At 37.0% G+C, this 27,734-nt stretch overlaps 1 protein-coding gene across 1 annotated transcript in view; it reads right to left on the bottom strand.

Annotated features, from left to right (window-relative positions):
* Positions 1-27,734, bottom strand: part of LOC113117988 (transcription initiation factor TFIID subunit 4-like) — a 75,528-nt gene that overhangs the window by 10,647 nt on the left and 37,147 nt on the right. Inside the window, exon 13 of the mRNA XM_026286852.1 lies at positions 16,935-17,051. Coding sequence (XP_026142637.1) covers positions 16,935-17,051 — 117 coding nt within the window. The remainder of the gene's footprint in view (positions 1-16,934; positions 17,052-27,734) is intronic.

Here is a 27,734-nt window from a genome sequence, read left to right as displayed (position 1 = left end):
AGGTTTGTGTATCTACTGGGACAGAAGTCTGAATTCTTCAGGTCTTCGGCTTCCCAAACTTCTGTTGATGCAATAACAGTCATGTTTAATATGATTGTGTCCCAGAAAAGAATAAAGACTGTTAAGGCCTTTTTATTCCCCAATGCACTGAACTCTTTCATGCTACAGTCTCCGGTGGTGTGTTGTGTGCAGGTTAAGTCTGTAATGCAATGCTAAAAATGCAACTTTGACCCCTTATGCTAGGAAATTTGCATGACAAAAATCATGCAAATGAATGCCATTTAGTCTCTTCTACTCACAAAGGCTGCATTTATTTGATCGGCTTTATTACTCCAGTCTTCAATGTCACATGATCCTTCAGAAATCATTCTAATATGCTGATTTGCAGCTCAAGAAACATTACTGATTACCATCCATGTTGAATATTTTGAGACAGATGCTTCATATTTTTGTGAAAATCACAATGCACTACAAAAGGTTTGGGTAAGAAAGAATGAAAAAAATTACTTCATTTGTGAATGATGCATCATATGACTCTGAAGACTGAAGCAATGACGCTGAAAATTCAGCATAGTATCACAGAAATAAATTATGTTTTACAATATATTCACATAAAAAACATTTTTATTTTAAATTATAAATTTTTACTGTATTTTTGATTAAATAAATGCAGCCAGAAGAGACTTTAAAAAGCATTTTAAAAAAATCATAATTATTACATACTTTTTATCGCTTACATGGGAAGTTCTTGCATTGGATCTCTTTAAATGGATTTGGAGATCAATGAAGATGCAAAAGTCTGATTCTAAATGATGTCTATGAGTAGATATACACATCAAACTAACTATGTTAAGCAACCATTTAAAACCAAAATCCATTGCTAAGCCGAAAGCTAGGCCCGTTTCATCACAGAAGGCCGGCGGGCTCGCCTCGTACCCACATCGCTTTACGCACCAAATCCGACTTCCTTTGTGTGTACGTGTATGTGCAAACCTTATCTACATATTGACTCGGTTTAAATCTACACTCTTGCAGTGATAATTGCACAAGTTTGCAGGAGGGAGTGCTGAAATCTTCCTGTACCTGAGGCGGGAGGTTGGGCGGGGGAAGCCCATCGGCATTGTGGGAAAACACCTAGAGCGCCGTCTGATATCCAAACAGCTTCACAATACAAACACACATGCCGCAAAATAACTAATACTCGAATATACACATGCAATCATACAAAAAAGGAAAAGTTTAGACAGATTTTGCTGCAATAAAACACTAAGAGCAGGAATAAAACATGATTGTGTCCTCAGAGAGAAAAGCAATGGATCAGGCCGGATACACAGAGTAACACGAGCCAGGGTAGCTGCTTGTGCCCAGACCACCCGTAAGAGACATGTCAATCATGTAGGTGTGTTCATTCACAATCAATGGCGTGTAATCATGAGCACATGCATATGATGACATGTAGACTATTTACTAGGCATGCATGATATTGTTACTAAATTGTTTGTTTATGCACTGCATATTTAATTGTGGATGCTTGTTTCTGGGTATTTAAGGCGAGCTAAAACTAATTTAAATGCAGAGCACACAGCAAATGAAAGCATAGACTTAAACCTTAAACAGCACTATGCATTGCATGTAATCCAAAATATAATTTTTTTTACTGAGTTTTAAGAAACAAAAAGTCTTTTTTGTTGTATCATTTTCCTATTTCTTTTCTAACACAGTTTAAATGCAGAGCAACTATAAATCATTTGTAAATATGTTGGTTTAAGCATCCCAATCACAGCAACATGTATTCAGCAACACATGAGTTTTGGGGGTCGGGACTATCAGTCTGACTGACCAATAGCACACTGGGGGAGTGGTCAAAAAAAAAACTGTTCGATAACAGAAATTATTATTGTTATTTTGTTTTGTGACTACAACACTATAGCTTTAAAACAATTGTAGCCTAAGATTAATGTTTTTTAGTTTATTGTAAGTTTGTCTATATTTACATTTATGCATTTAGAAGATGCTTTTACAAAAGAAGAAACATCTGTATAAAAGGGTTTATTTTGGGCCCTCTTTTTCCGGATTTATCAGCTATTACATAAAAACAATCGTTTTGAGGCAGAATTGAATGAAACTAATAGGTGCATTCCAAGTGTTTACATCCAATCACACGCAGTCTCTCCATCACAGCGATCTGAACGTGTAATGAACAGTCTGAGACTGCAGTGAGGAAAATATCAGATCTCCTTCAGAGCGAGATCACAGAGAGCATCACTCAACTGTGTTCATTACGGCTCAGAATACATAATTTATGGATTGTTAAAAAATACATGTCTGGATTCATCAGACAGCAATATGACAGATGTAGAAGGCAGAACTTGAGCACGAGTGACTGTGATTTGGGCTGATGTGGAAAATAAGAGCGCTTGAATGCCCGTTTGATGGCGTAACGTGCTTTATAATTACCATCTGCAGGTTTCAGTCAGCGTCATGCACACACACACATAAAGAAACAAAAACAAGCAATTCGACATGCTTATTTGAATTCATTCATTTGTAGATTTACAACAGCCGTTCTGAACAAGCCAAACACATTTAACATGTTCACATGCATATTAATTAGACTATACAGTACATTTATATACAAAAACATATGAATGCACAACCCAAGTTAATTGAGTAAACATCAAATCGCTCGAGTCAAAGCGATGTATTGTTTAGCCAAAAAAAATTAAATAAAAAAAGGCAGCGAGGAAAAAGAAAACATAGTGAAATCTGAGAGTTAATTAGGCTCGCTAAATAAAATCCCTCAGCAGGCCGAGAGGTAAACGAGCTCTTAGCAGGCGGATACGAGGAAAAGCAGGAGTCCCTGTGCACGGATTCCTGACTCCTGCATTATGCATTCACTGATCGATTCTAAATCTTAATTACCCGAATCACAAACACACAATGGCTCTAATGAACTGTGTGGCCCGTCAAACAGCTGGCTGAATATATTTATTAAGATCACGGTTAAATTTAATTATTTGGCCGATTAGCCACGGATGGCTCTGGTGTCTCAGAGGACTTGGGAAGAGGCAGGCGTGAGGTTAATCATCCTAATGACATTTAGCATTTAAATGAAATTTTGTGACATATGCTGCCAATAATGATAAAACACACAAGTACCCGTTAAAGGAATATTTCAGCCAAGAATGAACATTTTCTGAAAAGATCAGGATGAGTTTGTTTCTTCATCAGATTTGGAGAATTGTAGCATTCCATCACTTGCTCGCCAATGCATCCTCTGCAGTGAATGGGTGCCGTCAGAAAGAGAGTCCAAACAGCTGATAAAAACATCACAATAATCCACACCACTCCAGTACATCAGATAACATCTTGTGTAACATCTTGTGAAGTGAAAAGCTGTGTGTTTGTGGGAAACAAATACATTATAAAGACATTTTAACTTTAAAACATCGCTTCTAGAGTCCAAAATCTTTTTTTTTTTTTTTTTGAAAAAGTAATCTGGTCTGAATCAAGGGAGAAATCTGCACAGATCAAGCTCTGTTTACAAGCCAAAACAGCTTTAAAAAAAATATGTGGTTGGATTCTGATGTGAGAGTCAACAGGAGACGCACTTTTATATTACATTACTATAGATTATGAAGTCATATTTTTGCTAGAAGCAACAGTTTGATGTTAAAAACATCTTAATAATGGATTTATTTCTTACAAACACAAAGCTTTTGACAGCTCAAGACATTATCTGATGGACTGGAGTGATGTGGATTATTGTGATGCTTTTATCATCTGTTTGGACTCTCATTCTGACGGCACCCATTCACTCCAGAGCATCCATTGCTGAGCAAGTGATGTAATGCTAAATTTTTTATATTTTTAGATGAACTATTCATTTAATCTGAACTGCGTGCAAATGCGCCAGCAATTTATGCAGCACTACTGGGATTCTTTCCATTAGAAAACATTGCAAACTTTTAAAATTGATCAAATGGAGGAAGCAAGGAACAACGGGAGAGCAAGAGAGATGGAGAGAGAGAGAGAGAGGAGGAATTAAGCAGAGCCAAAAAGTGTGACTTGGATTTAATATTTTATAATTGCCAAGGGACATTCCAAGATCAATGCATTTTTTTTGCCCGAGACGCACATCAGAAAGAGATGTACTTCAGTCTTTTTAGGGAACATTGGTCTATTTAATTCAGGCTCCTGATGCATGTGAAATATTCCTCCCTGGCCTCCTCCGAGTCCCTCGGGCAGAGCTATGGGCACACATTACCACTTTTAATGGGCCGGCCTCAGAAGAGGCGAAATAAGCCAATAACCCGTCCATGCTAATGGATTGGCTTGTTTATTCACTCCAGCCCTTCTCTTCGGCTAATTTTAGCCGTGCCATGTTTTTCCACCCGAACATGCACGCAAAAAAAAACTAAGTCTGTGAAAAACACGTCACATCAAAACACAATCTACATGCCATATGCTCGTCTGAAGCAGGAACGCTGGAGATTTGTCGCTACTTTTGGAGGCAAGCTGGACATGTCGAGTGTGTTTTATTAAAAACACAGCAATGGATTTGTGGTGATATCCGCACGGATCACCGATGTTGCGTTAAACAGGAATAGAAACGTATGAATGGACTTTTATAGCAGAGGAATGGAAACCCGGCTCATGTGAGGCGGAGAGCACAGATCAAACGCCGCGCAATTAACCCTCATTAATGCACTAAACGACTGACCTAATTACACCGTGCCAGGATTTCACAGGGAAACTACTCGGATCAGGGCGATGCTTACATGCATGCACATGTCATGGATATTTTATGATTCAGTATTGCATCTATTTGAGACGTGTTACAGCCGCTGAGGTCATGCAACAAAAGTGATTTTCAAGACATCCTAACATTCCTACTTCTCAGAAATGTTTCAGAAGAATTCCAAAGCGAAATTTCTGAAGGTTATGTGTTAGGATATGTGTATTGCAGTTTCCACAAAAACACGAAGCAGCACAACTGTTGTTTCTGCCACTGGATAAATCTCACAATTTATGCATTTTTTCTTGCAGTTCTGAGAACAAAAGTCAGAATAGATTATTATTTTTATTACATGGCGGATGCATGCGTTTTTTTTGCAGCACTAAATTCTAATTAATTTTGCAATTCTGATTTGATCTTGCACTTCAAAAAAATCGGAATTGTGGAAAATATAAACTCAGAATTCTGATTCTGAAAAAAGTTCTTATAGTTTTGCAAATTCTGAGTTTATAGCTTGCATAATTCTGATATTTTATTTTTTATTCTGTGACAGAAGTAGGCTTTCAAAGTTTTAAGCATTGATAATAATCAAAAAATGTGTTGCATATACTTTCATGATTTCTGAAGATCATGTGACACTGAAGACTGGAGGAATGATGCTGAAAATTCAGCTCTGCTTCAGTTTTTGCTGATGAGTTCATGCAACACGAGCGACTGTCAAAATACATTGTTTTGTATCATCCTAACATTTCATTCCCAGAAATGTATGGGAAGAATTCCAAAGTGAAATTGCTGAATGACTTTTTCAGTCACTGTTTTCCAGTCCAGTCGTAGATGCTAGACAGGTGCTGAGGTTGGCCTGCCATCTCCACGCAGAAATTCAATTACAACTCCTCCTGAAGCGCCTCCATCTGCAAACAATATGGTGCTCCTCTTTTAATCAAGCCTTCCCCGAACGCAGCGACCGAAGGCCCGTCAAATTAAAAGTCACTTCCAGAACCGTTACGTCCGTTCTCAACTCAAGCCAAAAATAAATAAGTAATGATGATTTGCAGGAAAAAGGTGTGAAGATGACTTTGGTGCCCCAGCAGAAAATCTATTCATTTTTTTTAAAAAAAATACTTTTCAGGGATTTAGCTACATGTGTTTGTTTTACGCATGTCTGCAGCGAGGCTTTATATAAAAGAAAAGTGAATGAAATCAGTGCATGAGGACGCAGGTTGGCGTGTTTGTGTTTGGTCGATGCCATACGCTTTAACGTCTCTTTCCATCTCAGATTTCCTCTTCCACTGGCAGCCTTTAATGAAAGATCATTCCAGCATTTCACTTGCTCGTGTCCTCGGGCATCAACCTTTCCACCAGCAGAACGTAGCTGACACAAATAATAAAATCAAAAAGAAACAACGTTCTTTAATAGAGAGCAACACAAAAGTGTTTTGCAGTAATGTCACAATGTAGCAGAGCTCAACGAGGCCGCGGCTAATTTCACCGACTCTAAATACGTTTCTGAAGGAAGATGGAAAGTAGATCCTGGGGTGAATCACACTCGACTGGATTCAGATTCCAGTCGTATTCGCTTCGAAAGACTCAATGGCCTCTAGTGCACCGTACAAACAACACAAACGACTGAAACAGACGCCCACAATCTCTCCAAAACATGTCTGGGTCAAGTTTCACCACATAAGAGAAGACATTAAGAAAATAAACCAATTTTAGCACCATTAAAATGCATTGATTTTTTTTCTCTCTATTCAATTAAATACTTTTCCCCTTTACATTCTCATTACTGTAGTGCATTTGGATGTTTTACTTTTTACTTTCTTTTTCTTATTATTGTCCATGCTGATTCTCATTATTGTAATTTATTTTAACTTTATTACTCAAAAAAAAAAAAATAATGTTTTAAGCATTTTTAATATTCATTATTAACTATATTAATATTATAAAAAGGCAGTACTACAATTACAATAATGATGTATAAATATTTCACCACTTTAGTCATTTTTGTTGTGTATATATAGTTATTTAAATTACAGTATTGAGTATGGGTTGTTATTGTTATGAAAAAAAGTTACAATAAAAAATAAGTTGTTTACAAATAAATGCAGAATTGTACAATTCTTTGTTGGATTGATATACACTACTGCTCCAGCTCAGGATCACTGTAATGTCACTTATTTTAAGTGGAAAAAATCTGCAAGCATGCATTAAATTGATCAAAAGTGACAGGAAAGACATTGGTTATGTTACAAAATATTACAATTTCAAATAAATGCTTTTTTAGCTTTCTTTTCATCAAAGAATCATGAAATATAAAATGTATCACGGTTTCCACAAAAATATTTGGCAGCACAGCTGGTTTCGTTATTGATAATAATCAGAAATGTTTCTTGAGCAGTAAATCTGTAGGAATGATGCTGAACTAACTTTTCTAAAACATCATTTTCTTTCGATTTTGGGCTGAAATGTGTCCTGGTCATGTTCCTGGCAGGTTTTGTTCGCACCCACCTTGTGTTAATGCTAATCTCTGGTTCCTAGCGGGATGGATGATGTATTCCCAGACAAGCGTGGGACTGCAGAGGGAATGTTTCAGCAGGATTTCCCATCATCCCTGACCAGCAGCTTCTAGCTTTGGCTCTGATTGCTGTAGCAAAACTGCAGTCAAATTCATTCTTCAGAAACTTCATTATATCTAGATTAACAAGGGAGGTAATTAATTTCTTTAAGATGAGTATCTGTACCTCCCCTCAGGCTCAACTTTGTTGTCAAAACTGTATATTTAACCATTTTTTTGTGCAAAGTTTCACTGGCAGCAACACGGAGAATCCCATATTTTACATAAATATGGAGATATTCATGAAGATATTCACATTTGTGCTTATGCATATATAAAAACAACATATATATATATATATGAGGCCTGAGATATATATTTTAATTTACACTCTCAAAAAATAAAGGTTACATAAGGTTTTTTCACAGCAATGCCATAGAAGAATCTTTTTTTTTTTTTTTTGGTGCCAAAAAAAAAAAACATTCAGTGAGAAGAACTGAAAAATTAAAATTTTTATTGCATATTGATAATCTAAAGAACTTTTTTCCACTGTACAGAACCTTTCATGCAGTGTAAATATTCCACTGATGTTAAAGGTTTTTTGTGGGACATAAAGAGAAATGTCATCTATTGAATCTCTCAACCTCCCTTTTGCATGGTTTTTCATTTTGGCATAATGCAAGACACAAAAAATCATATTAAACCTGATGTAGTTGGCCCATCCAAACAAGCAGCGCTCCAGGCGGGATACAGAGCGATGTTGTCCCAACTTTTCCGTAGGTCAGTGACCACACCGCTCTACAGGACCAGAGGGAAAACTGTGGCACTAAACGGCCTTTTCCTATGTGATGTATAGAGCTTTCAACTCCTTGCCGATCCCTCTTGGGTTGCACGGAAAACCACTAAGGGCGTTTTATACGGATGTGAGGTGTTTTTAACAGAGCCGAACCTTCAAACGAATCCAGCCAGGAAACAGACGAGACAAAATGTACCGCTTTGTGAACATGAATGAAAATATGTACACAATACCGTTTTTTGTATCTATCTAACTGGAATATATTACTCGTGGCAGAGAGTTTGGGAAGTTTATACACGTGACGTGGTAATTCAGCGCTGATGGTTTTCATTTGGTACGATTATTCCTGAATATTGTTTATTTGAAGCTGACTGCTGGTTTATGGTTGATGGATTCACATGGATGGGGAGGGTGTGGTGCAGCTGGCAGGAACAAACTCACGCACTAAAATATAATCGAGAAAAACCCATCAGAATGAAATGAGTCATGTAAGGAAGTTATCTGTGACCTGGTCTGACGGATGTTACTTTACTGAGTCTCAGATCAATGACCTGCACGAACCCTGTACGAATCCAGCTCGAGAAACACATGCGTTGTCTGTCGTCGCTGTGCGAGAATTAGTAATCGTACCGTTGTTTGCAAAAGCCTCACAAACATTTGCAGACTGATGCAAACAAACATGTCAAAAGTGAATCATGAGGTGGGATCAGATGTGACATCTTTCAATATGAATTTGTCTGGGTTTTATTTAAAATGTTGTTATTAATTTGTTCACTTTGTTTTCTTCACTGTGTACTTCTGTCTGCTTTTTTCAGTAATATTCGGATGGATGGATGGATGGAAGAATAGATAGATAGATAGATAGATAGATAGATAGATAGATAGATAGATAGATAGATAGATAGATAGATAGATAGATAGATAGATAGATAGATAGATAGACAGTTGTCTGTGTATATATATATATATATATATATATATTCAGAGTTCACAAACAAGCTCTAATAAATAATAATAAATAAATAAAATATTTGGCTTCCAATAGCAAACAAATCAGACATGGCAATAAAACATACATTATAAAAAATCATAATAATTTCGACTGGGCTACAGTTTGACTGGGGTGATAAAAATGCTTGTGACCAGATTAGTTTTGGTCAACATTGTTGTTCTGTCTCTTAATAACAAAAAGCAGAATATATCAGGGCTTATTTTTTTTCTATTTCGAACAGTGTCGACAACTTTCTTCATAAAATCATAATGCTCCAATGCATGATTTGAAACATGTCTACACTGGATTAGAGACTTGCTACTGCCAATACATCCACAACATGCTATACTTTGCATGAGCATGCAAGAAATATTGCTGCTGTAAATATAACATACATGAAATAAACCCCATATAGCATAAATCAATCACCTCGTAGTAGATCTATACAGGTGGAGCTGGGGAAGGTGGAGGGTTTCGGATCAAGCTGCAACTGCTATGGCAAGCACCAGTCATATATCTGAATGCTGAGCAGCAAGCTCACTGGCTACCGATACAGGAGAGAACCAATCAGCTGTGCCATGTGATGATGATGTCATTAGGTCAGACTGAGTACGACCTATAGAACTGCGCCATCTAGAGTTTCCCGCCAGAACTCTGTATTTATTTTCTAAAACCATCTGTTTTATTTCAATTCAAATCAGGCAAAAATGTCTCCTACTAAAATATGAAAAAGGACTGCAATTAAAAAGCACAGCATATTGTATAAAAAAGGGGTCAAACACAGACTCCAATGGCTCTTGTGACCGGGTCTTTAGAAGGGCTATGAAACCAAACGGCTCGCCAAGCAGATGTCAAAACACATACACACACACACACACACACACACACACAGAGAGAGAGAGAGAGACAACACACCCGTGGCCTTCCTGTTTGTCTGGCTGAAAGATCTGCCCGCATTTACTCAGGCTGGGAAAGATGGGAGGAGAAGAAAAAGATGAGCAAAGACACAGAAAGGCTGGATGGAAGGACAGGCTGCTCACTCCAAGTTGGGATTGATTTACTTCATTAACCAAGATTACAAGTTTAACTTACAAACCAGAGGTCAAAAATTCTCATTAACAAGAGGATCATGGAGAACCGCGGGGCTTGGAGACCATTCTTATTACTGACTACACATTTCAATCTGTCTTTGATGTTCATGTCTGCTTTTCTCTCTTTCTACCATCCAATTTTTTGGCAGGGAGGTTGATTTTAATTGTAGCTATAGAACAAGAGCAGAGTTTGCCTGTAAGCCTGCCTGCACATCTGTAGTGAGAGCATTTTTAGTGATACTGGGCGCAGTCCATCGCCCCGGGCGCATTTTAATGGTTCCACCCCCCCTTTCATTCCCGGCTCGGATTGTTTTCCACGTGATTCCAGTTAATTTAGCTGGAGGAAAGGGCATCAGTTTTCCTTGTGCTTTTCCCCTCTCTTTTTCTCTCTCTCTCTCTCGCTCGCAGTCTTTCCCTACTTCTGCCTTTTTCTACCAGCCCTAAAAGTAAAAGGTGACATATTTAAATCAAAAATACACCTCGATCTTCCTGTTTTGGCTTGTTTTTTAGATCCTTTACTGCAATTTACTACACAGGAATAATTAGTGGTATTTACTATGGCGAGCGTCACTATTACTCATGATGAGCGGTTTCAAAACACAAATTAGTCATAGATGACCCAACCTGGCAAACACCTTGTAACGCCCTAACAACCACCCAGGATACCCTAGAAACACCCTGTCAACTACCCAAAAACCTAGCAACACCCTAGTGATCACCCAGGATACCCTGGAAACATTCTGGCAACCCAGCAACACCCTGAAAACCACCTAAAAACCTATCATTGCCATAGCAACCACTCAAAACCCCGTAGAAACACCCTAGAAACCACCTAAACACCAATCAACGACCTAGCAACAATCCAAAATGCCCTAGAAACATCTTAGCAACCACCCAAACACATAACAACGTACCACTACCATCTAAAATACCATGCAAACCCCCTGGAAACCCCCTAAACACCTAGCAACGTCTTAGCAACCAACCAAAGTTGCACGTAAAACACATTGGCAACCACCCATAATGCCCTAGAAACACCTTAGCAACCACCCAAATAAATATCAATGCATCACAACCACCTAAAATACACTAGAAACACATTGGCAACCCGCCCAACACCCAGAAATGCCATGTTAACCATGCATAATGCCTAGAAACAGCATAGCAACCTCCCAAACTCCTAGCAAAGCCCTAGTAACCAGAATACCATAGGAACACCATAGCAACTACTCTGAATACTATAGAAACACCATAACCAATACCCAAACTCCAAGCAATGTCCTACAGACCACCTGGAATATCCTAGAAACACCATAGCAACTACCCAAACATCCAAACAAATGCCCTAGCAACCATTCTGAATGCCTTAAAAACACCCTGGCAACTACCCAAATGCCCTAGCAACCCTCTAGAGTTCACAAAAAATGCCAAGCATTACGGCAGTGGTTTTCGCACAGTAAGCTTAATTTACATTTTCATTAGAAAAATACAAAAATAGTTGCAATTTTAGTTTTACTCTCCAATAAATTCAGAAATATTTATATTTGCTGATGTGTGACGGACGTGATGACGCAATAACAGCGAGTCTAACAAAAGTAGGCAAGATTGACAGCATGTGGCATCTGAAATATAGAATTCAATTTGCAAACGCAAACTGTTTCTTGTTATTTTCTCCTCCTTTTTGTTTTCTAAGGAGAAAATCCAAGTGGATAATATTGACAGATTGGAAAAATTCATTGATAATTACTTCAATTACTACATTATGCCGACTTCAAGCGCCTCTTATACCACTTCTCAAAATGAAGACACGGCTAAGCGGGGGGAAAAAAGATACGGTAAAAGGATTTTATATCCTTTAATCTATAACATCTGAACTATTAATTATGTGAATTGCAAAACTGCCATCATGTGTTTTATGTGTCGGTATGTTTTTTAGTGCAGTGATTTTAAATGTATTTTATATACTTAAAGTAAATAAGTGTTTTTTATTTATTTACAGTAGCTAACAAAAACAACACTGGTAGTATGAAAGTACATAGGTTTCATCAAATGTTTTGCATGAACATATAGAGGTGAACTCAATTTGCTTTGAATAAAAACGAGCCATATAAATAAACATATTCATATAGTAATGGAGTGTTTTTCTACAGTATGAAGTATCTGCTACAAAATCCCACACAGATCCATAGTGGCATCATGAGGCATGTTGAACTCTTATGCATAGTCAAGGAAATGACATCACCTGCTCGTCATGTTGTTGGTGGCTCATTTCCTGCACCTGTGAATTTAACCACACTTACTCACTCATTCAAACTCATTCACACATCCTTTTCCTCCTTTTCGCTCTGTTTCGCGTCCCACACAGCGTCTTTGTGCTAAACTTCAAATGCTCATGTGTGTGTTTAGAGCGAAAGGAAAGAGTTTGTTACTGCGGCTCCTGCCTGAGCGATGACCCCAAGCGAGGGCCAGTTAGGGGCCCCTGTCTCCCTCTCCTTAATCTATCCCTCGGGGCACTGTGAGGCCTCTTTGTTTGCTCTCTCCGGCTCAGGATGGAGACAGACTTTATGCTCTACATGGGCTATCAGGTTCAGCCCTACGGCGATCTGCAGCCTGGCCAGACGAGAGCAGAGGAGGGGTGAAGGAGGAAGAAGAAACTCCCAAAAGCTGCCCCGTTTCAGGGTAACCCATAGGACAGAAACATCACAAATGAGATCTCTGTGAAGGAGTAGTTCAGTAAAAAATGAAGAAATCCTCATGTCGAACTAAAACCGTTTGACTTTGTTTCTTCTATGAAACATAAAACTGACGAGTAGCGACGAGGGCCTGACAAACTTCAAAAGGGACAATAATTAACATTAAATGATCATCAGACTATCATGAATGACCCCAGTACAATCCCACATGTGTAGCACAGATTCACAAGAGCTCAGATCTGTCTGCAATCAACAGTCACAAATTAATTTCTCATCACATATCGAATGCACGTAGCACAATGTATTTCTGAGGAAAACAGAGCATTCAGTAAGATAAATCTGACATGATCGAATTAATACCTAAAAACATATTCTGTTAATTTCTCATCAGGTTCTCCCAAGATTATATCTACTGTATAGTCTTACTATTTGATTGCAACTATTGACTAATTCGTCTAAGCTTTTTAGGCATTTTAGGACAAACAACAGACGAACTTACTGTACTGTATATAAAAACATAACAGAAATCTCCATTAAGTCTTCCAAGTTCAGAAGAAGCAATGTCTGAGCAAGAACAATGACTAACCCAAGGCTTTTAAACCAGTTCTGTTTTAGTAATATTAAAATACAATTATAGTTTTTATTAATATTTTAAGTTTGTTTTTATCCTTTCATCTTTTAGCTTAATTTATTTTAATTAAATTACTTTATTATTTTAATTAACATTTAAAAAAATTACATTTTATTTTCATTTAAATAAATAAAAATATTTTAGTATGAAAATGAGAAATGTTTTTCTTGGGAATTATCTGAAATAAAATAAATCTAAGTTCTTTTTAATTTAATTTTATTTCAGATTACATTTATTTTAAGTAAATAATTTTTTTTTTTTTAATGGTTTCGGTTTTTGTTTTAGTTAACTGTAACAATCCTGTTATAATAAAACCTCTCTTTCAGCATCTCTCTCAGCGCTCCCTCTCGGTCTGGTGGCTGTTTCCGGACACTGAGAGGCTTTTGTTTGGGATTAACGCGGCAGAACGGAGTCGGGATACTCCGACCATCAGAGGAGCGCGAGTGAAGTTCGGCAGCTCACCCTGAGCACATTCACAGGCAGATCAAATCTCTGCCGAGCCCCAGAGCGAAACTCAGAGAAGGCAGGAATATGGCGACGCTGCTGTAGCCCGCAGCAACTCCGTGACCCCCTTAGAAAAGTCACATTCACTTTGCTCTGGAGAAAGCAGAGAAAACGCCCCAGGGCGGCACGCAGCCCCAGCCGAAATGAAGAAATGGGGGGAGTTGAAAATAAAGTGAAAATAAGTTAAGATTCCTCCCTCTATCCTGCCTTTCTCTTCACTCGTGATCATGGGAGGTGGTCAGATGGAAGGAGGTACTTCAGAAAAACACACAAAACAGCTGAGACCCTCAGCCATCACTCTGCTACATGATTATTATATTTATAAGCATTTAACCTGTAACTATATCCACAACACAGTGTTCAAAATTTGGGATAAAAAAAACATTCGTTTAATCAAAAGTGACAGTAAAGATGTTTTCTATTTCAAATGATTTACTTGCTTTTGAAGTTTCTAATAATCAAAAAATGATGTAAAATAAAATGTATCAGCTTCCATTAAAATATGAAGCAGCGCAACAGTTTTTAATAATAATCAGAAATGTTTCCCGAGAAGTAAATCAGTATATTTTTATGATTTCTGAAGATCATGTGACACTGGAGACTGCAGGAATGATGCTGAAAATACAGCGGAGCATCACTGAAATAAATTACATTTTTATATATATTCACATAGAAAATGGTTATTTGAAATCGTAATAATATTTCAGTATTTTTCGTGTATTTTTGTCTGAGCTAATGAAGCCTTGGTGTGCAGAAGAAGGATTTCATTTCATTTTTAAAAAACCTTATCAACCCCAAACTTTTAAACACAACATGACCTCTAGTAACTTACTTTGAACTACGTGTAAATGTGCATATCCAGTGCCTAAAAACAGTATTCACCACTTCGATCACTGAAGATTTGATTTAATTTTCTTTTTGAAAACATTTTTAATGTCAAAAAGTAAAATATTCTGACCATCATGACTCACAAATGGTCTTTTTATTGGTCCTCTTACACTATGCTTCTTCTCAAGTATGTTTAGACTTTAATACTAGAATGCGGGATAAAAATAAAGTTATATGTTGAGATGTTGATATAGATGTTGCATTAATACAAAAGAGAGGTCAGCACTTATGAAACCAGTTATTCTGGGTTTCATATTAATCATTATTTGACAACTTCGATTTTTAATTCAACATGTGCATCACTTGCAAAAGAGTAAAATTAAATGCATTTTAATGCTGTAAAACAACAAAACCCAGAAAAGCAGGGTAAAAACTACTCATAAGCGCCGTATCTGTGTGTGTGCATACACATTTCACGCTTCTTGTTGATGTCAGAACGGTTTCATTAACGTGAAAGAGGTCAGGATGGTGTTCGTGATGCAGAAGTAATGCATTTATTTAGTTAGCCTGCTTTCACTGTGGTTGTGTTCGCCGAGCAAACACACACACACACACACACATCAACGAGCAGGTTTTTAAAATGACCAGCTGACATCCACAAAGTGTTTTTTTTTTGTTCCAGTTTATGGTATTCAAACATTAGTCAGAATCCGTGAGGGAATACAAGCAGGCCTTCTGACGGAAAGAGCTAAACATTCACCAGATGCAGCTGAACCCAGTGACTTCATGTTCAACAGCATGTCGAGGAAATATAATAGTGGCGTTTCTTCATGTCTCCAGTCAAGCGACGTAATCCTGCGTAATGCAGAGCAGAGCTGGTAGCCATATGTAAAGCGGCTCTGCGATCTGAGGACAGACGTGAAGAGAGAAACTGGACCAACACTGCCGGGAAAAATCCTCTAGTGTTTACTTTTGCTCACTCACAATGCAACAAATGTTCATCAGACCCTGCAGGGACTCCTGAGAGAATGACGTAAAATAACAAACACTACATAATCAGCATAATATCCTTCAATACAGCTCAAAAATATAGCTCGTTTTTAGGATTTTCGATCATGTTTAATGTATTGTGCTGGTGCATAAGACAAAACTACAGATTTCTGCAGTGATCTTTTAGTCTATTATCAATTTACTATTCTAGTGATGGTTTAGACATGCCATATAACAAAAAAAGACAACAGCACTCATGCAATCAATTATTTTGGGTTTCATATTAGGTATTATTTTATGACTTTGCAAAGCTCTGCTCTTAAAGCTGCAGTAGGTAACTTTGGTAAAAATATATTTTTTACATATTTGTTAAACCTGTCATTATGTCCTGACAGTAGAATATGTGAAAGATAATCTGTGAAAAAATCAAGCTCCTCTGGCTCCTCCCAGTGTCCTATTGCCATTTGCAGAAATGCATCGCACCCGTTTAGAAACAACCAATCAGAGCTGCGGTCCGTAACTTTGTTTGTGCTCAAAATGTAAAAAAATGAACATAAGCGAGTATACCATGAATCCATTTTCCAAACCGTGTTTTTAGCTTGTCCTGAATCACTAGGGTGCACCTATAATAAGTGTTTATATTCGGACTATTTTAGATTGCTTCGGGGATACCGCGGCGGAGTAACCCAGTACCTTTGTGATTCTTCATAGACATAAACAGAGAGAAGTAGTTCCGGCTACGATGTTCTTCCGCAAGACGCAAGCAGTTCTGTTTATTAACCGCTCCTCAAAAGTTACCGACCGCAGCTTTAATTCAACATCAATCAGCTACAAACGAACCAAATGAAGTCAATTTTAACAGTGTTCATTTTTTTTTAAAATCTCAACCAAGCTGATTTCAGTCAAGTAGATTCCGAATGATTAATGTGAGAACTGAAATACTTATCGATGCATGTTTTCGACATTGTTCATGGAAAACGAATCAAACGAGTTTTGAATCGACTCCTTTTAAAATGATTCACTCAAATGAACCGAACTTACCGAGTCTCTCACAAATCAGGATAGATGATGAAAGCAACCAAAAGTGCAAATGGTTCAGTGGAGAGGTTCGTTCGTACCTCAGTCGTTGTTGCTCCTGGCGAGTCCACTTTGCGTTTTTTCCGAGGACCAATGGCGGCGAGTGCCGTCAGGTTGGCGTCTCGTTGTCTCATTTGGGCGAGTTCCTGCTGCTGCATCTGAAAACAGAAAAAAATAAACGCATTACACTCCAGCATGCAGAACATCCTGAACAAAAAACATGATCCAGTCGAACTTCGATAGGTAACAACACAACACCCGTGCTCTGAAAATATCATCTGGACAGAAATAGTGCATGCATAACACTCACAGGAAGTGACATCATAGTCTGTAAAGTGTAAAAACATCAGCAAAGGGCTTGTCCGTGCCATAAAGACTGCTGGGTAGTAAAGAATTAGTGTGAGCTGCATAAAACATCACACATGGAGCGATCAAAAAAACCATTAAATGACACGTGACTTCCTGTTGTCTCATAACCCTAAAGACACTCAAAAAGAAGTCTATAGAAGACCCCACGGATACATCAAATCAACCTGCCATCTGTTTTATTAATACCCCAGGCAGCTATTTCTAAAAAAGAGAAATAAACAAAATCTCCAAAACTAATTACTAAGCTTGCGTTTCTATAATCAAACATAAAACTGAGAAAGACTGTGCCATAAATTGTCCTTCTTGAGCTTAAATCACACTAGAGAAACTTAGTTTAGTTCAGTTAATGTGCAGTCTGGAGTTCGTGTGATACTTGAAGCTGATTGGCTCTTTTAATTTAGAGACAGGGCTTTCTGTCTTACAACTGAGATTTAACTACATTGACTATAATAATCATGTTTCTTGAGCAGTAAATCAGCATATTTTTATGATTTCTGAAGATCATGTGACACTGAAGACTGGAGGAATGATGCTGAAAATACAGCTGTGCATCACAGAAATAAATTACATTTTAACATATATTCACATAGGAAACAGTTATTTTAAATTGTAATACTATTTTACAATATTACTGATTTTTCAGAATTTTTAATCAAATAAATGCAACCTTGGTGAGCAGAAGAGACATTCTTTCAAAATGTTTTAAAAATCTACCAAACTATTGAATGGCGGCAAAATTCTACATCTATATACTGTATACTGAAATGTCCAAATGTAAGCATGAAATAAATGGGTAACCATTTGCCAAATGTAATGTGAATATTCTATCCCAAAAATACAACCTGTAAAAAATTAACCTGAAGCAACGTCAGCCATCACATTTGTAACTCATTATTTGATCAGACTGAAAAATACTAGCAATTTTACGTATTTTAGGTATGATAACACTACCTGAACATGCATCATAACGAGGTTTCATGACAAAATATAGCATTTAGATGTTGTATAATATGCTCAATTACATTAAAAATACAGATTCAGACTCCCGATAAAGGTGTTTTTATACGATAATTAATCCCCTAAACAAATATATCATTAAGTCTGAGTACATTTTAGAGTGAATAAACTTTATATACTGTCTGAAAGTCTTTAAATCTGGTCATCTTACATAATACATGCTTCTCAAATGTTTAGAACATTTTAAACCCAATACGATTATTTTATTTTATTTATCTTTTTTGGATCAGCTGCAGCAGGGAATTAGTCTATTATTCTATTCCAAAGCATGCAACTGTCTCACAGGAAGTGACATCATCTTCTGCAAATCACCAAATCAAATCAAAACACATCCATCAGTGTCTTCTACCTCAAAACCCTTTCAAATGTAGTTAGAGACATTAGGTGTGAATGTAAATGTGTGTGTGTGTGTGTGTGTGTGTGTGTGTGTGTCGGCTCACATGCTCTGATGTGATTTTTCACTTTGTGAAGTGTAAGAGGGCTCAGTGGCGCCTCAGGTAATGTCACGGTTTCCTGCGGGGCAGCCTCGCTCACAGAGCCTTTCTGAGGACGTGTTGGAGCCCGAGGCCAGCGCACACACACACACACACACACACACACAGAGACATACACAGCCACATATGGCCTCACACACACGCGTCACAGTCTGTCTGCAGTGAGAGAGTGAACCTCCCCGTGCCCGCTGGTGTTTGAGAGAGACTGTGTGTGTGTGTGTGCGTGTGTGTGTGTGTGTGTGTGTGTGTGTGTGTGTGTGTGTGTTGCTAAACTGAATGAGGGCAATCAATGCAATCTTTCATGCAGTCAGTTCTCTGTGTGTGTGTGTGTGTGTGTGTAAGATCAGAGAGAACTGTGATGTTGCTCTCAAAATGGCGTGTTATAAAGATCGCTTTGGTTTTCAACAGCCGGAGCACACTGTGTCTGTAGACAGTGAGTCTGTGTGTCAGAGGAGAGGAAAGTGTCATAAAGACATGTCCCTCTTCACCTGCAGCAACAACATGCCTTCCGGCATCACTTTACTGGAAGAATTTCTTCTGAAACCATTCAACAGACACTTGAGATCATCAGGGTCTTCTTTTCAGAAGAAACATCTCAGTTTGCTCTCCATTCAATCTTATTGTTGTCTAGAAGATGCATTTGGAGGGACACCATAAATGAATCATTCATGTCATTTCAAACCCATAGTTTAACTTTCTTTCCTCCATGAAACAGAAAATGAGATGTTTTGCAGAATGTTCATGTGACTCTTTTCTATAAAATAAGTTAATACGGTGCCATGATGAAACTAACTTTCAAATATTCCTCATACCAAGCTATCATATCATATAAAAATCAAAATAAATAATATTACTAGAAAAAAAGGATTAATGAATGTATTATTGTTTAAAATAAAAATTATAAAAAATAGTCATTATTGTATTATACTTAAAATATATAAAGAATTTCATTAAACTCTAAAAATTAACCAATAAATAAATATTTCTATAGTGATAATATTATTGTACTGTTAATATTTATGATATAAGATAATAATATTTATTATTACTAAATGTTATTTTTATTTCATTATTTCAAACAAACCAATCCGGAATTATTATTACAGTTAATAAAAATAATACAAATATAAAACAAATAATTTAGTTTTAATTAAAGTAATAATAATAATAATATTTAGTGCTGGGCAATGAATTATCGCATCCAGAATAAAAAATCAATTTACATAATATACGTATGTGTGTGTACTGTGTATATTTATTATGTATATATAAATACACAATTGCATGTTTATATTTACTAAAAATATGTTATGTATGTATATAAATTATTTGAATATAAATATATCCATGTAAATACATACATGCATGTAAATACAAGACATAATGCATGTATATCACCATCAGGATCAACATTATTGTCCAAAAATATAAACTTAACCCAATTCCTACCCCTAAACCTAACCATACCCATCATTTATTCCTAAAATCAGTGGGAAATGATGGCTGATTAACAAGGGTGTAGAAGCACCTTACCCTAAATTTAAGCCTAAAACACATATTTCTTGAAAAGTTATATCTCAATTCTGATTGGTTGATTGGAATGTTGATCCACCAATCAGCAGTTTATAACAACATTAGGATGCTCATCTTTAGCTGAAGAGTCCCAGTAAACAGGCCTGATATCACCAGCAGACGCAGACCCCTGACCTCTGACCTCTGACGCCTGTTCCAGCCCATGATGCCCCACTCAAGGACCGGAGCTGGCATGTCTGTGCAGCAGTTGGCACCAGACTCTGTGCCCGCTTCACGCCCGCAGCAACTGCCGGAGTCTCAGATTTATGGCGTTGTGATAAATGCAGGTCCCAGCGTGCCATCTGTGGTGCCAGCTCTCAGAGATTCGCCATTACAGACGAATCACCCACGTGCACCAGAGAGAACGAGGGGAGGAGGTTATAGCTTATGAGTAGAGTTAGTTAAGCGCTGCACTCATTACAGAGGACAAATTTAGAGAAATATGCATATGAATTATTTTGGCTAACTGCTAATATATTCTCAGTGCTGCTTCAAAAATAAATGTTTAATAGTTGGTTGACTGTAGAAATGGTAATTGCTCTCAGCGTTAAGTAAAACTTACAGAAGTTTTGCATGTCGTAATTACGCTCATCACATAAGAATAATGAAGCGGGGACGCAGACACACAGAATTCACTGCTCTCTGTGCTTTCTTATAACCTCGAGTTACTTATTTCATCTTGCGTAACCTTTCAACAAAGAGCAACAGCATCAGAAACGATACGATAACCTTTAGCAGCTATTTACACACAAATCACACCTTCGTGTGGATGATCAATATCTTTACGTTAGGATCTTTCAGACCTGAGACGAGCTGCTGTTACGCTTGTAGTCTGTGATTATTTACAAAGGTCAACACGAGGGCAACATTAATGCCATCACATGTAAGAGAATAAAGCAAAATGAAAACATGTACAATTCAGTGTTTCACAGAGGGTGTCTGAATATTGCTATCTATCTATCTATGGGGCTGGTTTGAGGAGGGGTATCTTTCACGGGGTAACACAGAGGTTCAGTAACAACAGAGTCTGGAACATAAAGGACCAGCAGGGGGCAAAATCTGCCCTCTCACCCTCCTGCCCCGGGACACTGAGACGTGCTCTGCTATTCTTCAGAGTGCCAAATTCTCCATAAATAAATAAATAAAATCCACAAATATAGTAATAATAAAAAATAATAATAAAATAAAAAAACACAGATAATAACATCTTAAATAAATAAATAAAATAAACAATAATTAAAACTAATGTTTAAAAAAAAAAAAAATCCACAGATAATAACATCTTAAATAAATAATAAAAATAAAATAAACATTCATTATAACTAATGTTTAACTAAAAAAAGAAAAATCCACAATTATTGTAACAATTCAACAATTATTGACCTTTTAAATGAATAATAAAATAAAATAAAAATTCTAATAATTAAAAAAAATATATATATGTGTGTTTGTGTGTGTGTGTGTGCGTGCGTGCGTGCGTGCGTGTGTGTGTGTGTGTGTGTGTAAAAAAAAATGCAACCTAAAGACAAAAAAAATTATTAACACAAGACAAAATACTCAATGGGAAATTGTAAGATATAATATATATATATATATAGAACTAGAGAAAAATATTCAGAAGTAGAGATAAATAAATTTTTATGAATGATTATGAAGACAAACATATTTTTCATTAAAATAGCATGCAACAATGAATTGTTGATTGATCCTAAGAAAACTGAACTAAGGCTGAACATTTCTTAAAGTATCAGATATTTACCAAATCAGATAATAGGAACAATTAGTGTTATTGAGAAAAGAAATTCAGCTGCATTTATTATCCTGTTCCATTACTTCAATGCAAAAATTGTAAGCAATTTTTGAGCAATTAATGAGCAGATGTGGTTAGAGCCATTATTAGTTCACAGTGATGTGTAAATCATTGATCTATGTGTGAACTGACCTCAGGGTCAAACAGGGCTCGACCTGCTGACCTTGAGCAGAAAACCACTGAAGATCAAAGCCCATTCATACAGTAAAAGAACTGGGTTTTTAAAGCAGCCGGCAGAAGTTTGCTCTTTGTGGAGAGATTTCCAGAGACCCGCGGTTCAAGCCAAACCCCAATTACACAAACGCCCCGGGCGTCCCCAGGGGTCCGGCTCATTATGAGGTCACTTCCTGCTCTTAAAGCACCATTCATCTTCAACAGAACTGCAGACATGCATGCACCGTTTGACTTTGGCTAGTATCCATCTTTAATCATCGCTGGGGTTACTAACTTCGGTTCACGTTATTATATGGAGGGGACTTACAGAATAACGCATTCAAGCAACATCGTTTGAAAGGAGATCATTAAAAACCAGCTTATCTAAGTAGAAAATTTCCATTTTTGTGTCACCCGTGCCTGAGCAAGCAGTGTTTTCCCCTCTCAACCGCTCTTTCTTTCTTCCGTAAGCAGCGCGACGTCATCTTCGATTGATCAGCTGTAATTTGCATCGGTGGCAGATGAAGAGTCGTATGCACGATGATTTATTCATTCTCGAATCAAAAAGCAAAAGCATCTTCAGAGAAGGAGAGACTGCGGGTGATGAAGAAGAGCCCTCTCGTTCTCTGGATCTCTCGTTTTCCCTCTCAGAGCCCCGGGGCCGATGGTGTGCAAGTCCTTCTAATTAACAAGGTGAATCATGCCGCCGCTCTCTAATTAGCCAACACGACAATCTAATGGAAACATGCGGACAGGGTTGGCACACTCTCTCCAAACTCCCTCTCTCTCCACCATCTTTCTTGCTCTCGCTCTGCTCTTGTTTCCCACAAACGCTCGAGGAAGAGGAGAAACGAGAGGCAGAGGCCGCGTGCACCGGCTTGTTTCTCAGGCCGAGAGTGTTAAGGGGTCAAAGGTCACCAAAGACACCTGCCACCACACAATGGTCACTAACCAGCTTGAGGGTACACTTAAACAGCAGAACATTTAGAATAAAATCTGAATAAAAATAAAATCACCAATAGAATTTCACTGGCATCAAAAATGGACTTTGCAAATAATTTAGTTCATATATTATATTATATTATATTATATTATATTATATTTTATTATATTATATTATATTTTTTATATTTTATTATATTTTATTATATTATATTATATTATATTATATTTTATTATATTTTATTATATTATATTATATTTAAAAACTATAATTTTTTAAGAAACTAATGGTTTTATTTAGAAAAGATGCACTAAAATGATTTTTTAAAAATGACAGCAAAGACATTACAAGACATAATGTTACAATTTAAATTTCAAATAAATGCTGTTCTTCTTAACTTTCTATTCATCTGCGAATCCTGAAAAATAAAATGCAACACGGTTTCCACAAAAAAAATTCAGCAGCATGACTGATTTCATCATTGATACGCAGTAAATCAGCATATTAGTATGATTTCTGATGATCATGTGACCCTGAAAACTGGAGGAATGATGCTGAAAATTCAGCTGTGCATCACAGAAATAAATTTAAGTTTCACAGATATTCACATAGAAAACTGATATTTTAAATAGTAATAATATTTCACTGTTGTTACTGTATTTTTGATCAAATAAATGCAGCCTTGGTATTTTTGAACGAGTCAGCAATCCACTCACATGTGATATTTATAAATAATTATTAATTCATCTAAAACAGATGTGTGTGGAGAACAGACAGCTACAAGATATCAGTTTGTTAGTAATAGTGGCAGTAGTAGTTAGTAGTGGCAGATCACTCTTTTATTCATCTCTAAAGCTCAGCTGAATTGTCTGTGTGGTCACTAGATAGAGGATTTTTGGCTGCAGTGTGCCTGTAGCTTTCTCTATTTCAGTTTTATCACGTGATAGAAAGTCTAAGGCCTTCTCAAGCCGAAGGGCAAACTCATCTAATCTGCGGCCTATTATGCATCAAACTAAGATTGATGTAAAGACACAAAGCACTGCCATCAAGTTAGCACTTTTAAACATTCGCACACTAAAAAATAAATAATTTCTAATCAATGACTTTATAACCACAAACAATCTGGATTTTATGTTTCTAAATGAAACATGGCTTGAAGACAGCTGCAGTGCAACAATCCTAAATGAAGCAGCCCCTCCTTTCTAAACATTTCATCCATTGTTATTAAAGATGCAGCACTATCTGATCACTTCTGTATTTTCTTTGATATATTGATCTCTGCTACCACTGACTCTAGATCTGTCTCTGTCAGAAGGAGATGCATTAACGAGAACACAAGTGTACTATTTATGGAGGCTATATCTTTAACACCAAGCATTTCTGCAGACTCTGTTGATATTCTCCTTGATTCCTTCAACTCAAAAGTTAAGAATGTTATTGATGATATTGCTCCAATAATAGTCAGTAAGAAAACAAACAGACAGAAATAAGTTTGGAGAAGATCAACAGCAGTTCAGACTATGAAAAGACAATGCAGAAAAGCCGAGAGAATGTGGAGGAAGACGAAACTTGAAATTCACTATAGCATCTTTAAAGACAGCCTTCATAATGTGAAACTAGCCACAGCTAGACAGAACTTCTTCTCAAACCTTATAAACAGTAACTTAAATAACACTCGTACTCTTTTTGCCAATGTTGAGAGACTGACAAACCCCCCAAGTCAGATTCCCAGTGAAATGCTCTCAGACAGCAAATGCAATGAGTTTGCTTCTTTCTTTTCTGAGAAGATCATCAATATCAGGAAGGCGATTAGCACATCCTCAAGTAATGCAGAGGTCAGACAGATTCGGACACAATATTAAAAAGATACTATGTCGAATTCTGAAAGACATAGTGCAGCAACTAAAATCATCAACCTGTTGTCTTGACACACTTCCCACATCTTTTTTCAAAAGTGTGCTTAACTGCTTAGAAGCAGATCTCTTAGAAGTGGTGAACTCCTCACTTCTTTCTGGGACATTTCCAAACTCCCTAAAAACTGCAGTTGTTAAGCCCCTCCTGAAAAAGACCAATCTTGATAACACAATTTTGAGCAGTTTTAGACCAATATCTAATCTTCCTTTTATAGGCAAAATTATAGAAAAGGTAGTTTTTAATCAGCTGAAAAAATACTTAAACTCAAATGGATAACTGGACAATTTTCAATCTGGTTTCCGACCGCATCACAGCACAGAAACAGCACTCATTAATATAATAAATGATATTTGCTTAAATTGTGACTCTGGCAAAATATCGGTGCTGGAATTGCTAGATCTCAGTGCTGCGTTTGACACTGTAGATCATAACATACTACTAGAGAGACTGGAAAACTGGGTCGGGCTTTCTGGGATGGTACTTAAATGGTTCAGGTCATATTTAGAAGGCTATTATGTGAGTCTAGGAGAGCATAAGTCTAACTGGACGTCCATGGTATGTGGAGTCCCACAAGGCTCAATTCTTGCACCGCTCTGGTTTAGCCTGTATATGCTTCCACTAAGTCAAATAATGAGAAAGAACCAAATTGCCTATCACAGCTATGCTGATGATACCCAGATTTACCTAGCCTTATCTCCAAATGACTACACCCCCATTGACTTTTTTTTAATGTAAAATCATTTTTAACTGTTTTTAAATTCATTTGAATTAAGTAATAATTTTAAAAGTTTTAAATAGCTTATTTTTGTTATTATTTTTTACATGATTATTTTACTATCTTTTATGTAAAGCACTTTGAATTACCATTGTGTAAGAAATGTTCTATATAAATAAACTTGCCTTGCCTTGAAACAGAGGCGAATGGCTAGTCTGGAGTCTGGTTTTCTAACACGGACCCTTTCATCTTTCTGTTCAATGTGTCCCATTCGCCTCTCTTTCTCTCTCTCTCTTTGTGTTTTTCTCTGTTACTCAGACCCATCAGTTCATCCCCAAAAGAGTAGCTCTTCTTTCCTGATTCCCCTGCTGCTAGCATCCCAAGGAGATCCACGTACAAAGAGAAAGACCTCCTACAGGCGGCCACACACACACACACACACTCGGGGCTTTCGCTGTTCAGATTCCTCGCCATCTTGCTCGAAGGCAAAAATCTCGCTTTGTGTTGTTTTTTCTCTCATTACGGCACTTTGTAATAATATTCACAAACACACAGGCACACCAAAGGTATTTTTTAAAGCTTGCTTTTCTTCTCCGCTTCTTTTCTTTTCCCAATTCCTTCTTTCTTACGTCTCAAATTTGACTTCAGGAATTTTAGGGATGAAACAAGCAACCACAAAGAGGAAAATAAAAACAGATCCAGGACAGACGTTTCAGCAGCTGCGCAACGTCTTTCGTCTTGTAAAATGGAATTTTTAAATGTGCTTTTGGAATTTTCATTGAGATTAGAATCAAATGTATCCCAAATGTTTCTCCTAGACAGCAATGATATTAAACAGAGAGCAAATGGTGTCAAAAATTCTTGCTTTTGTTGAAAAATAAATATGTTTTGTCAACATCTGTTTGTATTGAGTTTATGTACTGTATATAAAAAAAAAAGAAATACCTGAGATTAACTCGAGAGCAAACTTTGAGATTTTTGCAAGGTTCACCCTCAAGTCTGATCTCTATTTATGTTTCAAATAACGATGAGCACTAGTTATAATAATGCATTAATAACTAAAATCTGATTTAAAATATACTTTAAAACTGTTTCAAATAGTTTTGAACGTATCGGAACAAATTTTAATTCCTTCTATGAGGTCTAAATCAATCCACACAAAGCTCCAGCACGTCTTTTCTTCTGCATAGTCACATTTTCCGAAGGAGAGTTTTCGTTACTGAAGGAACCAGAGTGTTCAGGCATTATGGGATGTTTATGGGATGTTTGTGTCTGTGTCAGTCTTACTGGTTTGGGCTGCTTCCCACAAATGCTGTGGTGTAAGAACACAACACTAGCATTAAAACAGAGAAGCAGACGGAGGGAAAAAGGGGAATAGTGAGAACGGATGAATGAGAAACCAACTGCAATCGCCTGAGGAGGGAAAATATTTGAGGAAAATTATTCGAACAAAAAGCCAAGAGATTCCCAGCGGACACATCCAAAGTTTCACGTGAAGGATCTCAGATTCACAAGGATGTGAATATAAAAGCAGAATAACACACATATAGAGCGGAAAGCGGACAAATGATTAAATTCACTCACCAAACACAATTAACAACGTCTGAAGTCCACACAATATTTTCAGAAATTAGTCCAAGATATATTAATGATGACCACTTTGGTGTATCGGACAATTTATTTTATTATTATAATTTTTTTTAGAATTGGTCTATTTGGACGTAAATGGCAACAGGTAATATAAGGCTACAGTTTTTAAACAGTAACCTCTATTTCTGTGCCAGGCTACAACTGTACTGTCCATTGTTTGTTATATATTAAAATATTTTGATACTGATTTCCCTGGAGGCATCT

The sequence above is a fragment of the Carassius auratus genome, chromosome 18 (genome assembly GCF_003368295.1).
Source record: "Carassius auratus strain Wakin chromosome 18, ASM336829v1, whole genome shotgun sequence".
NCBI classification, from domain to species: domain Eukaryota; kingdom Metazoa; phylum Chordata; class Actinopteri; order Cypriniformes; family Cyprinidae; genus Carassius; species Carassius auratus.
This window is presented reverse-complemented; position numbering and strand designations above follow the sequence as displayed.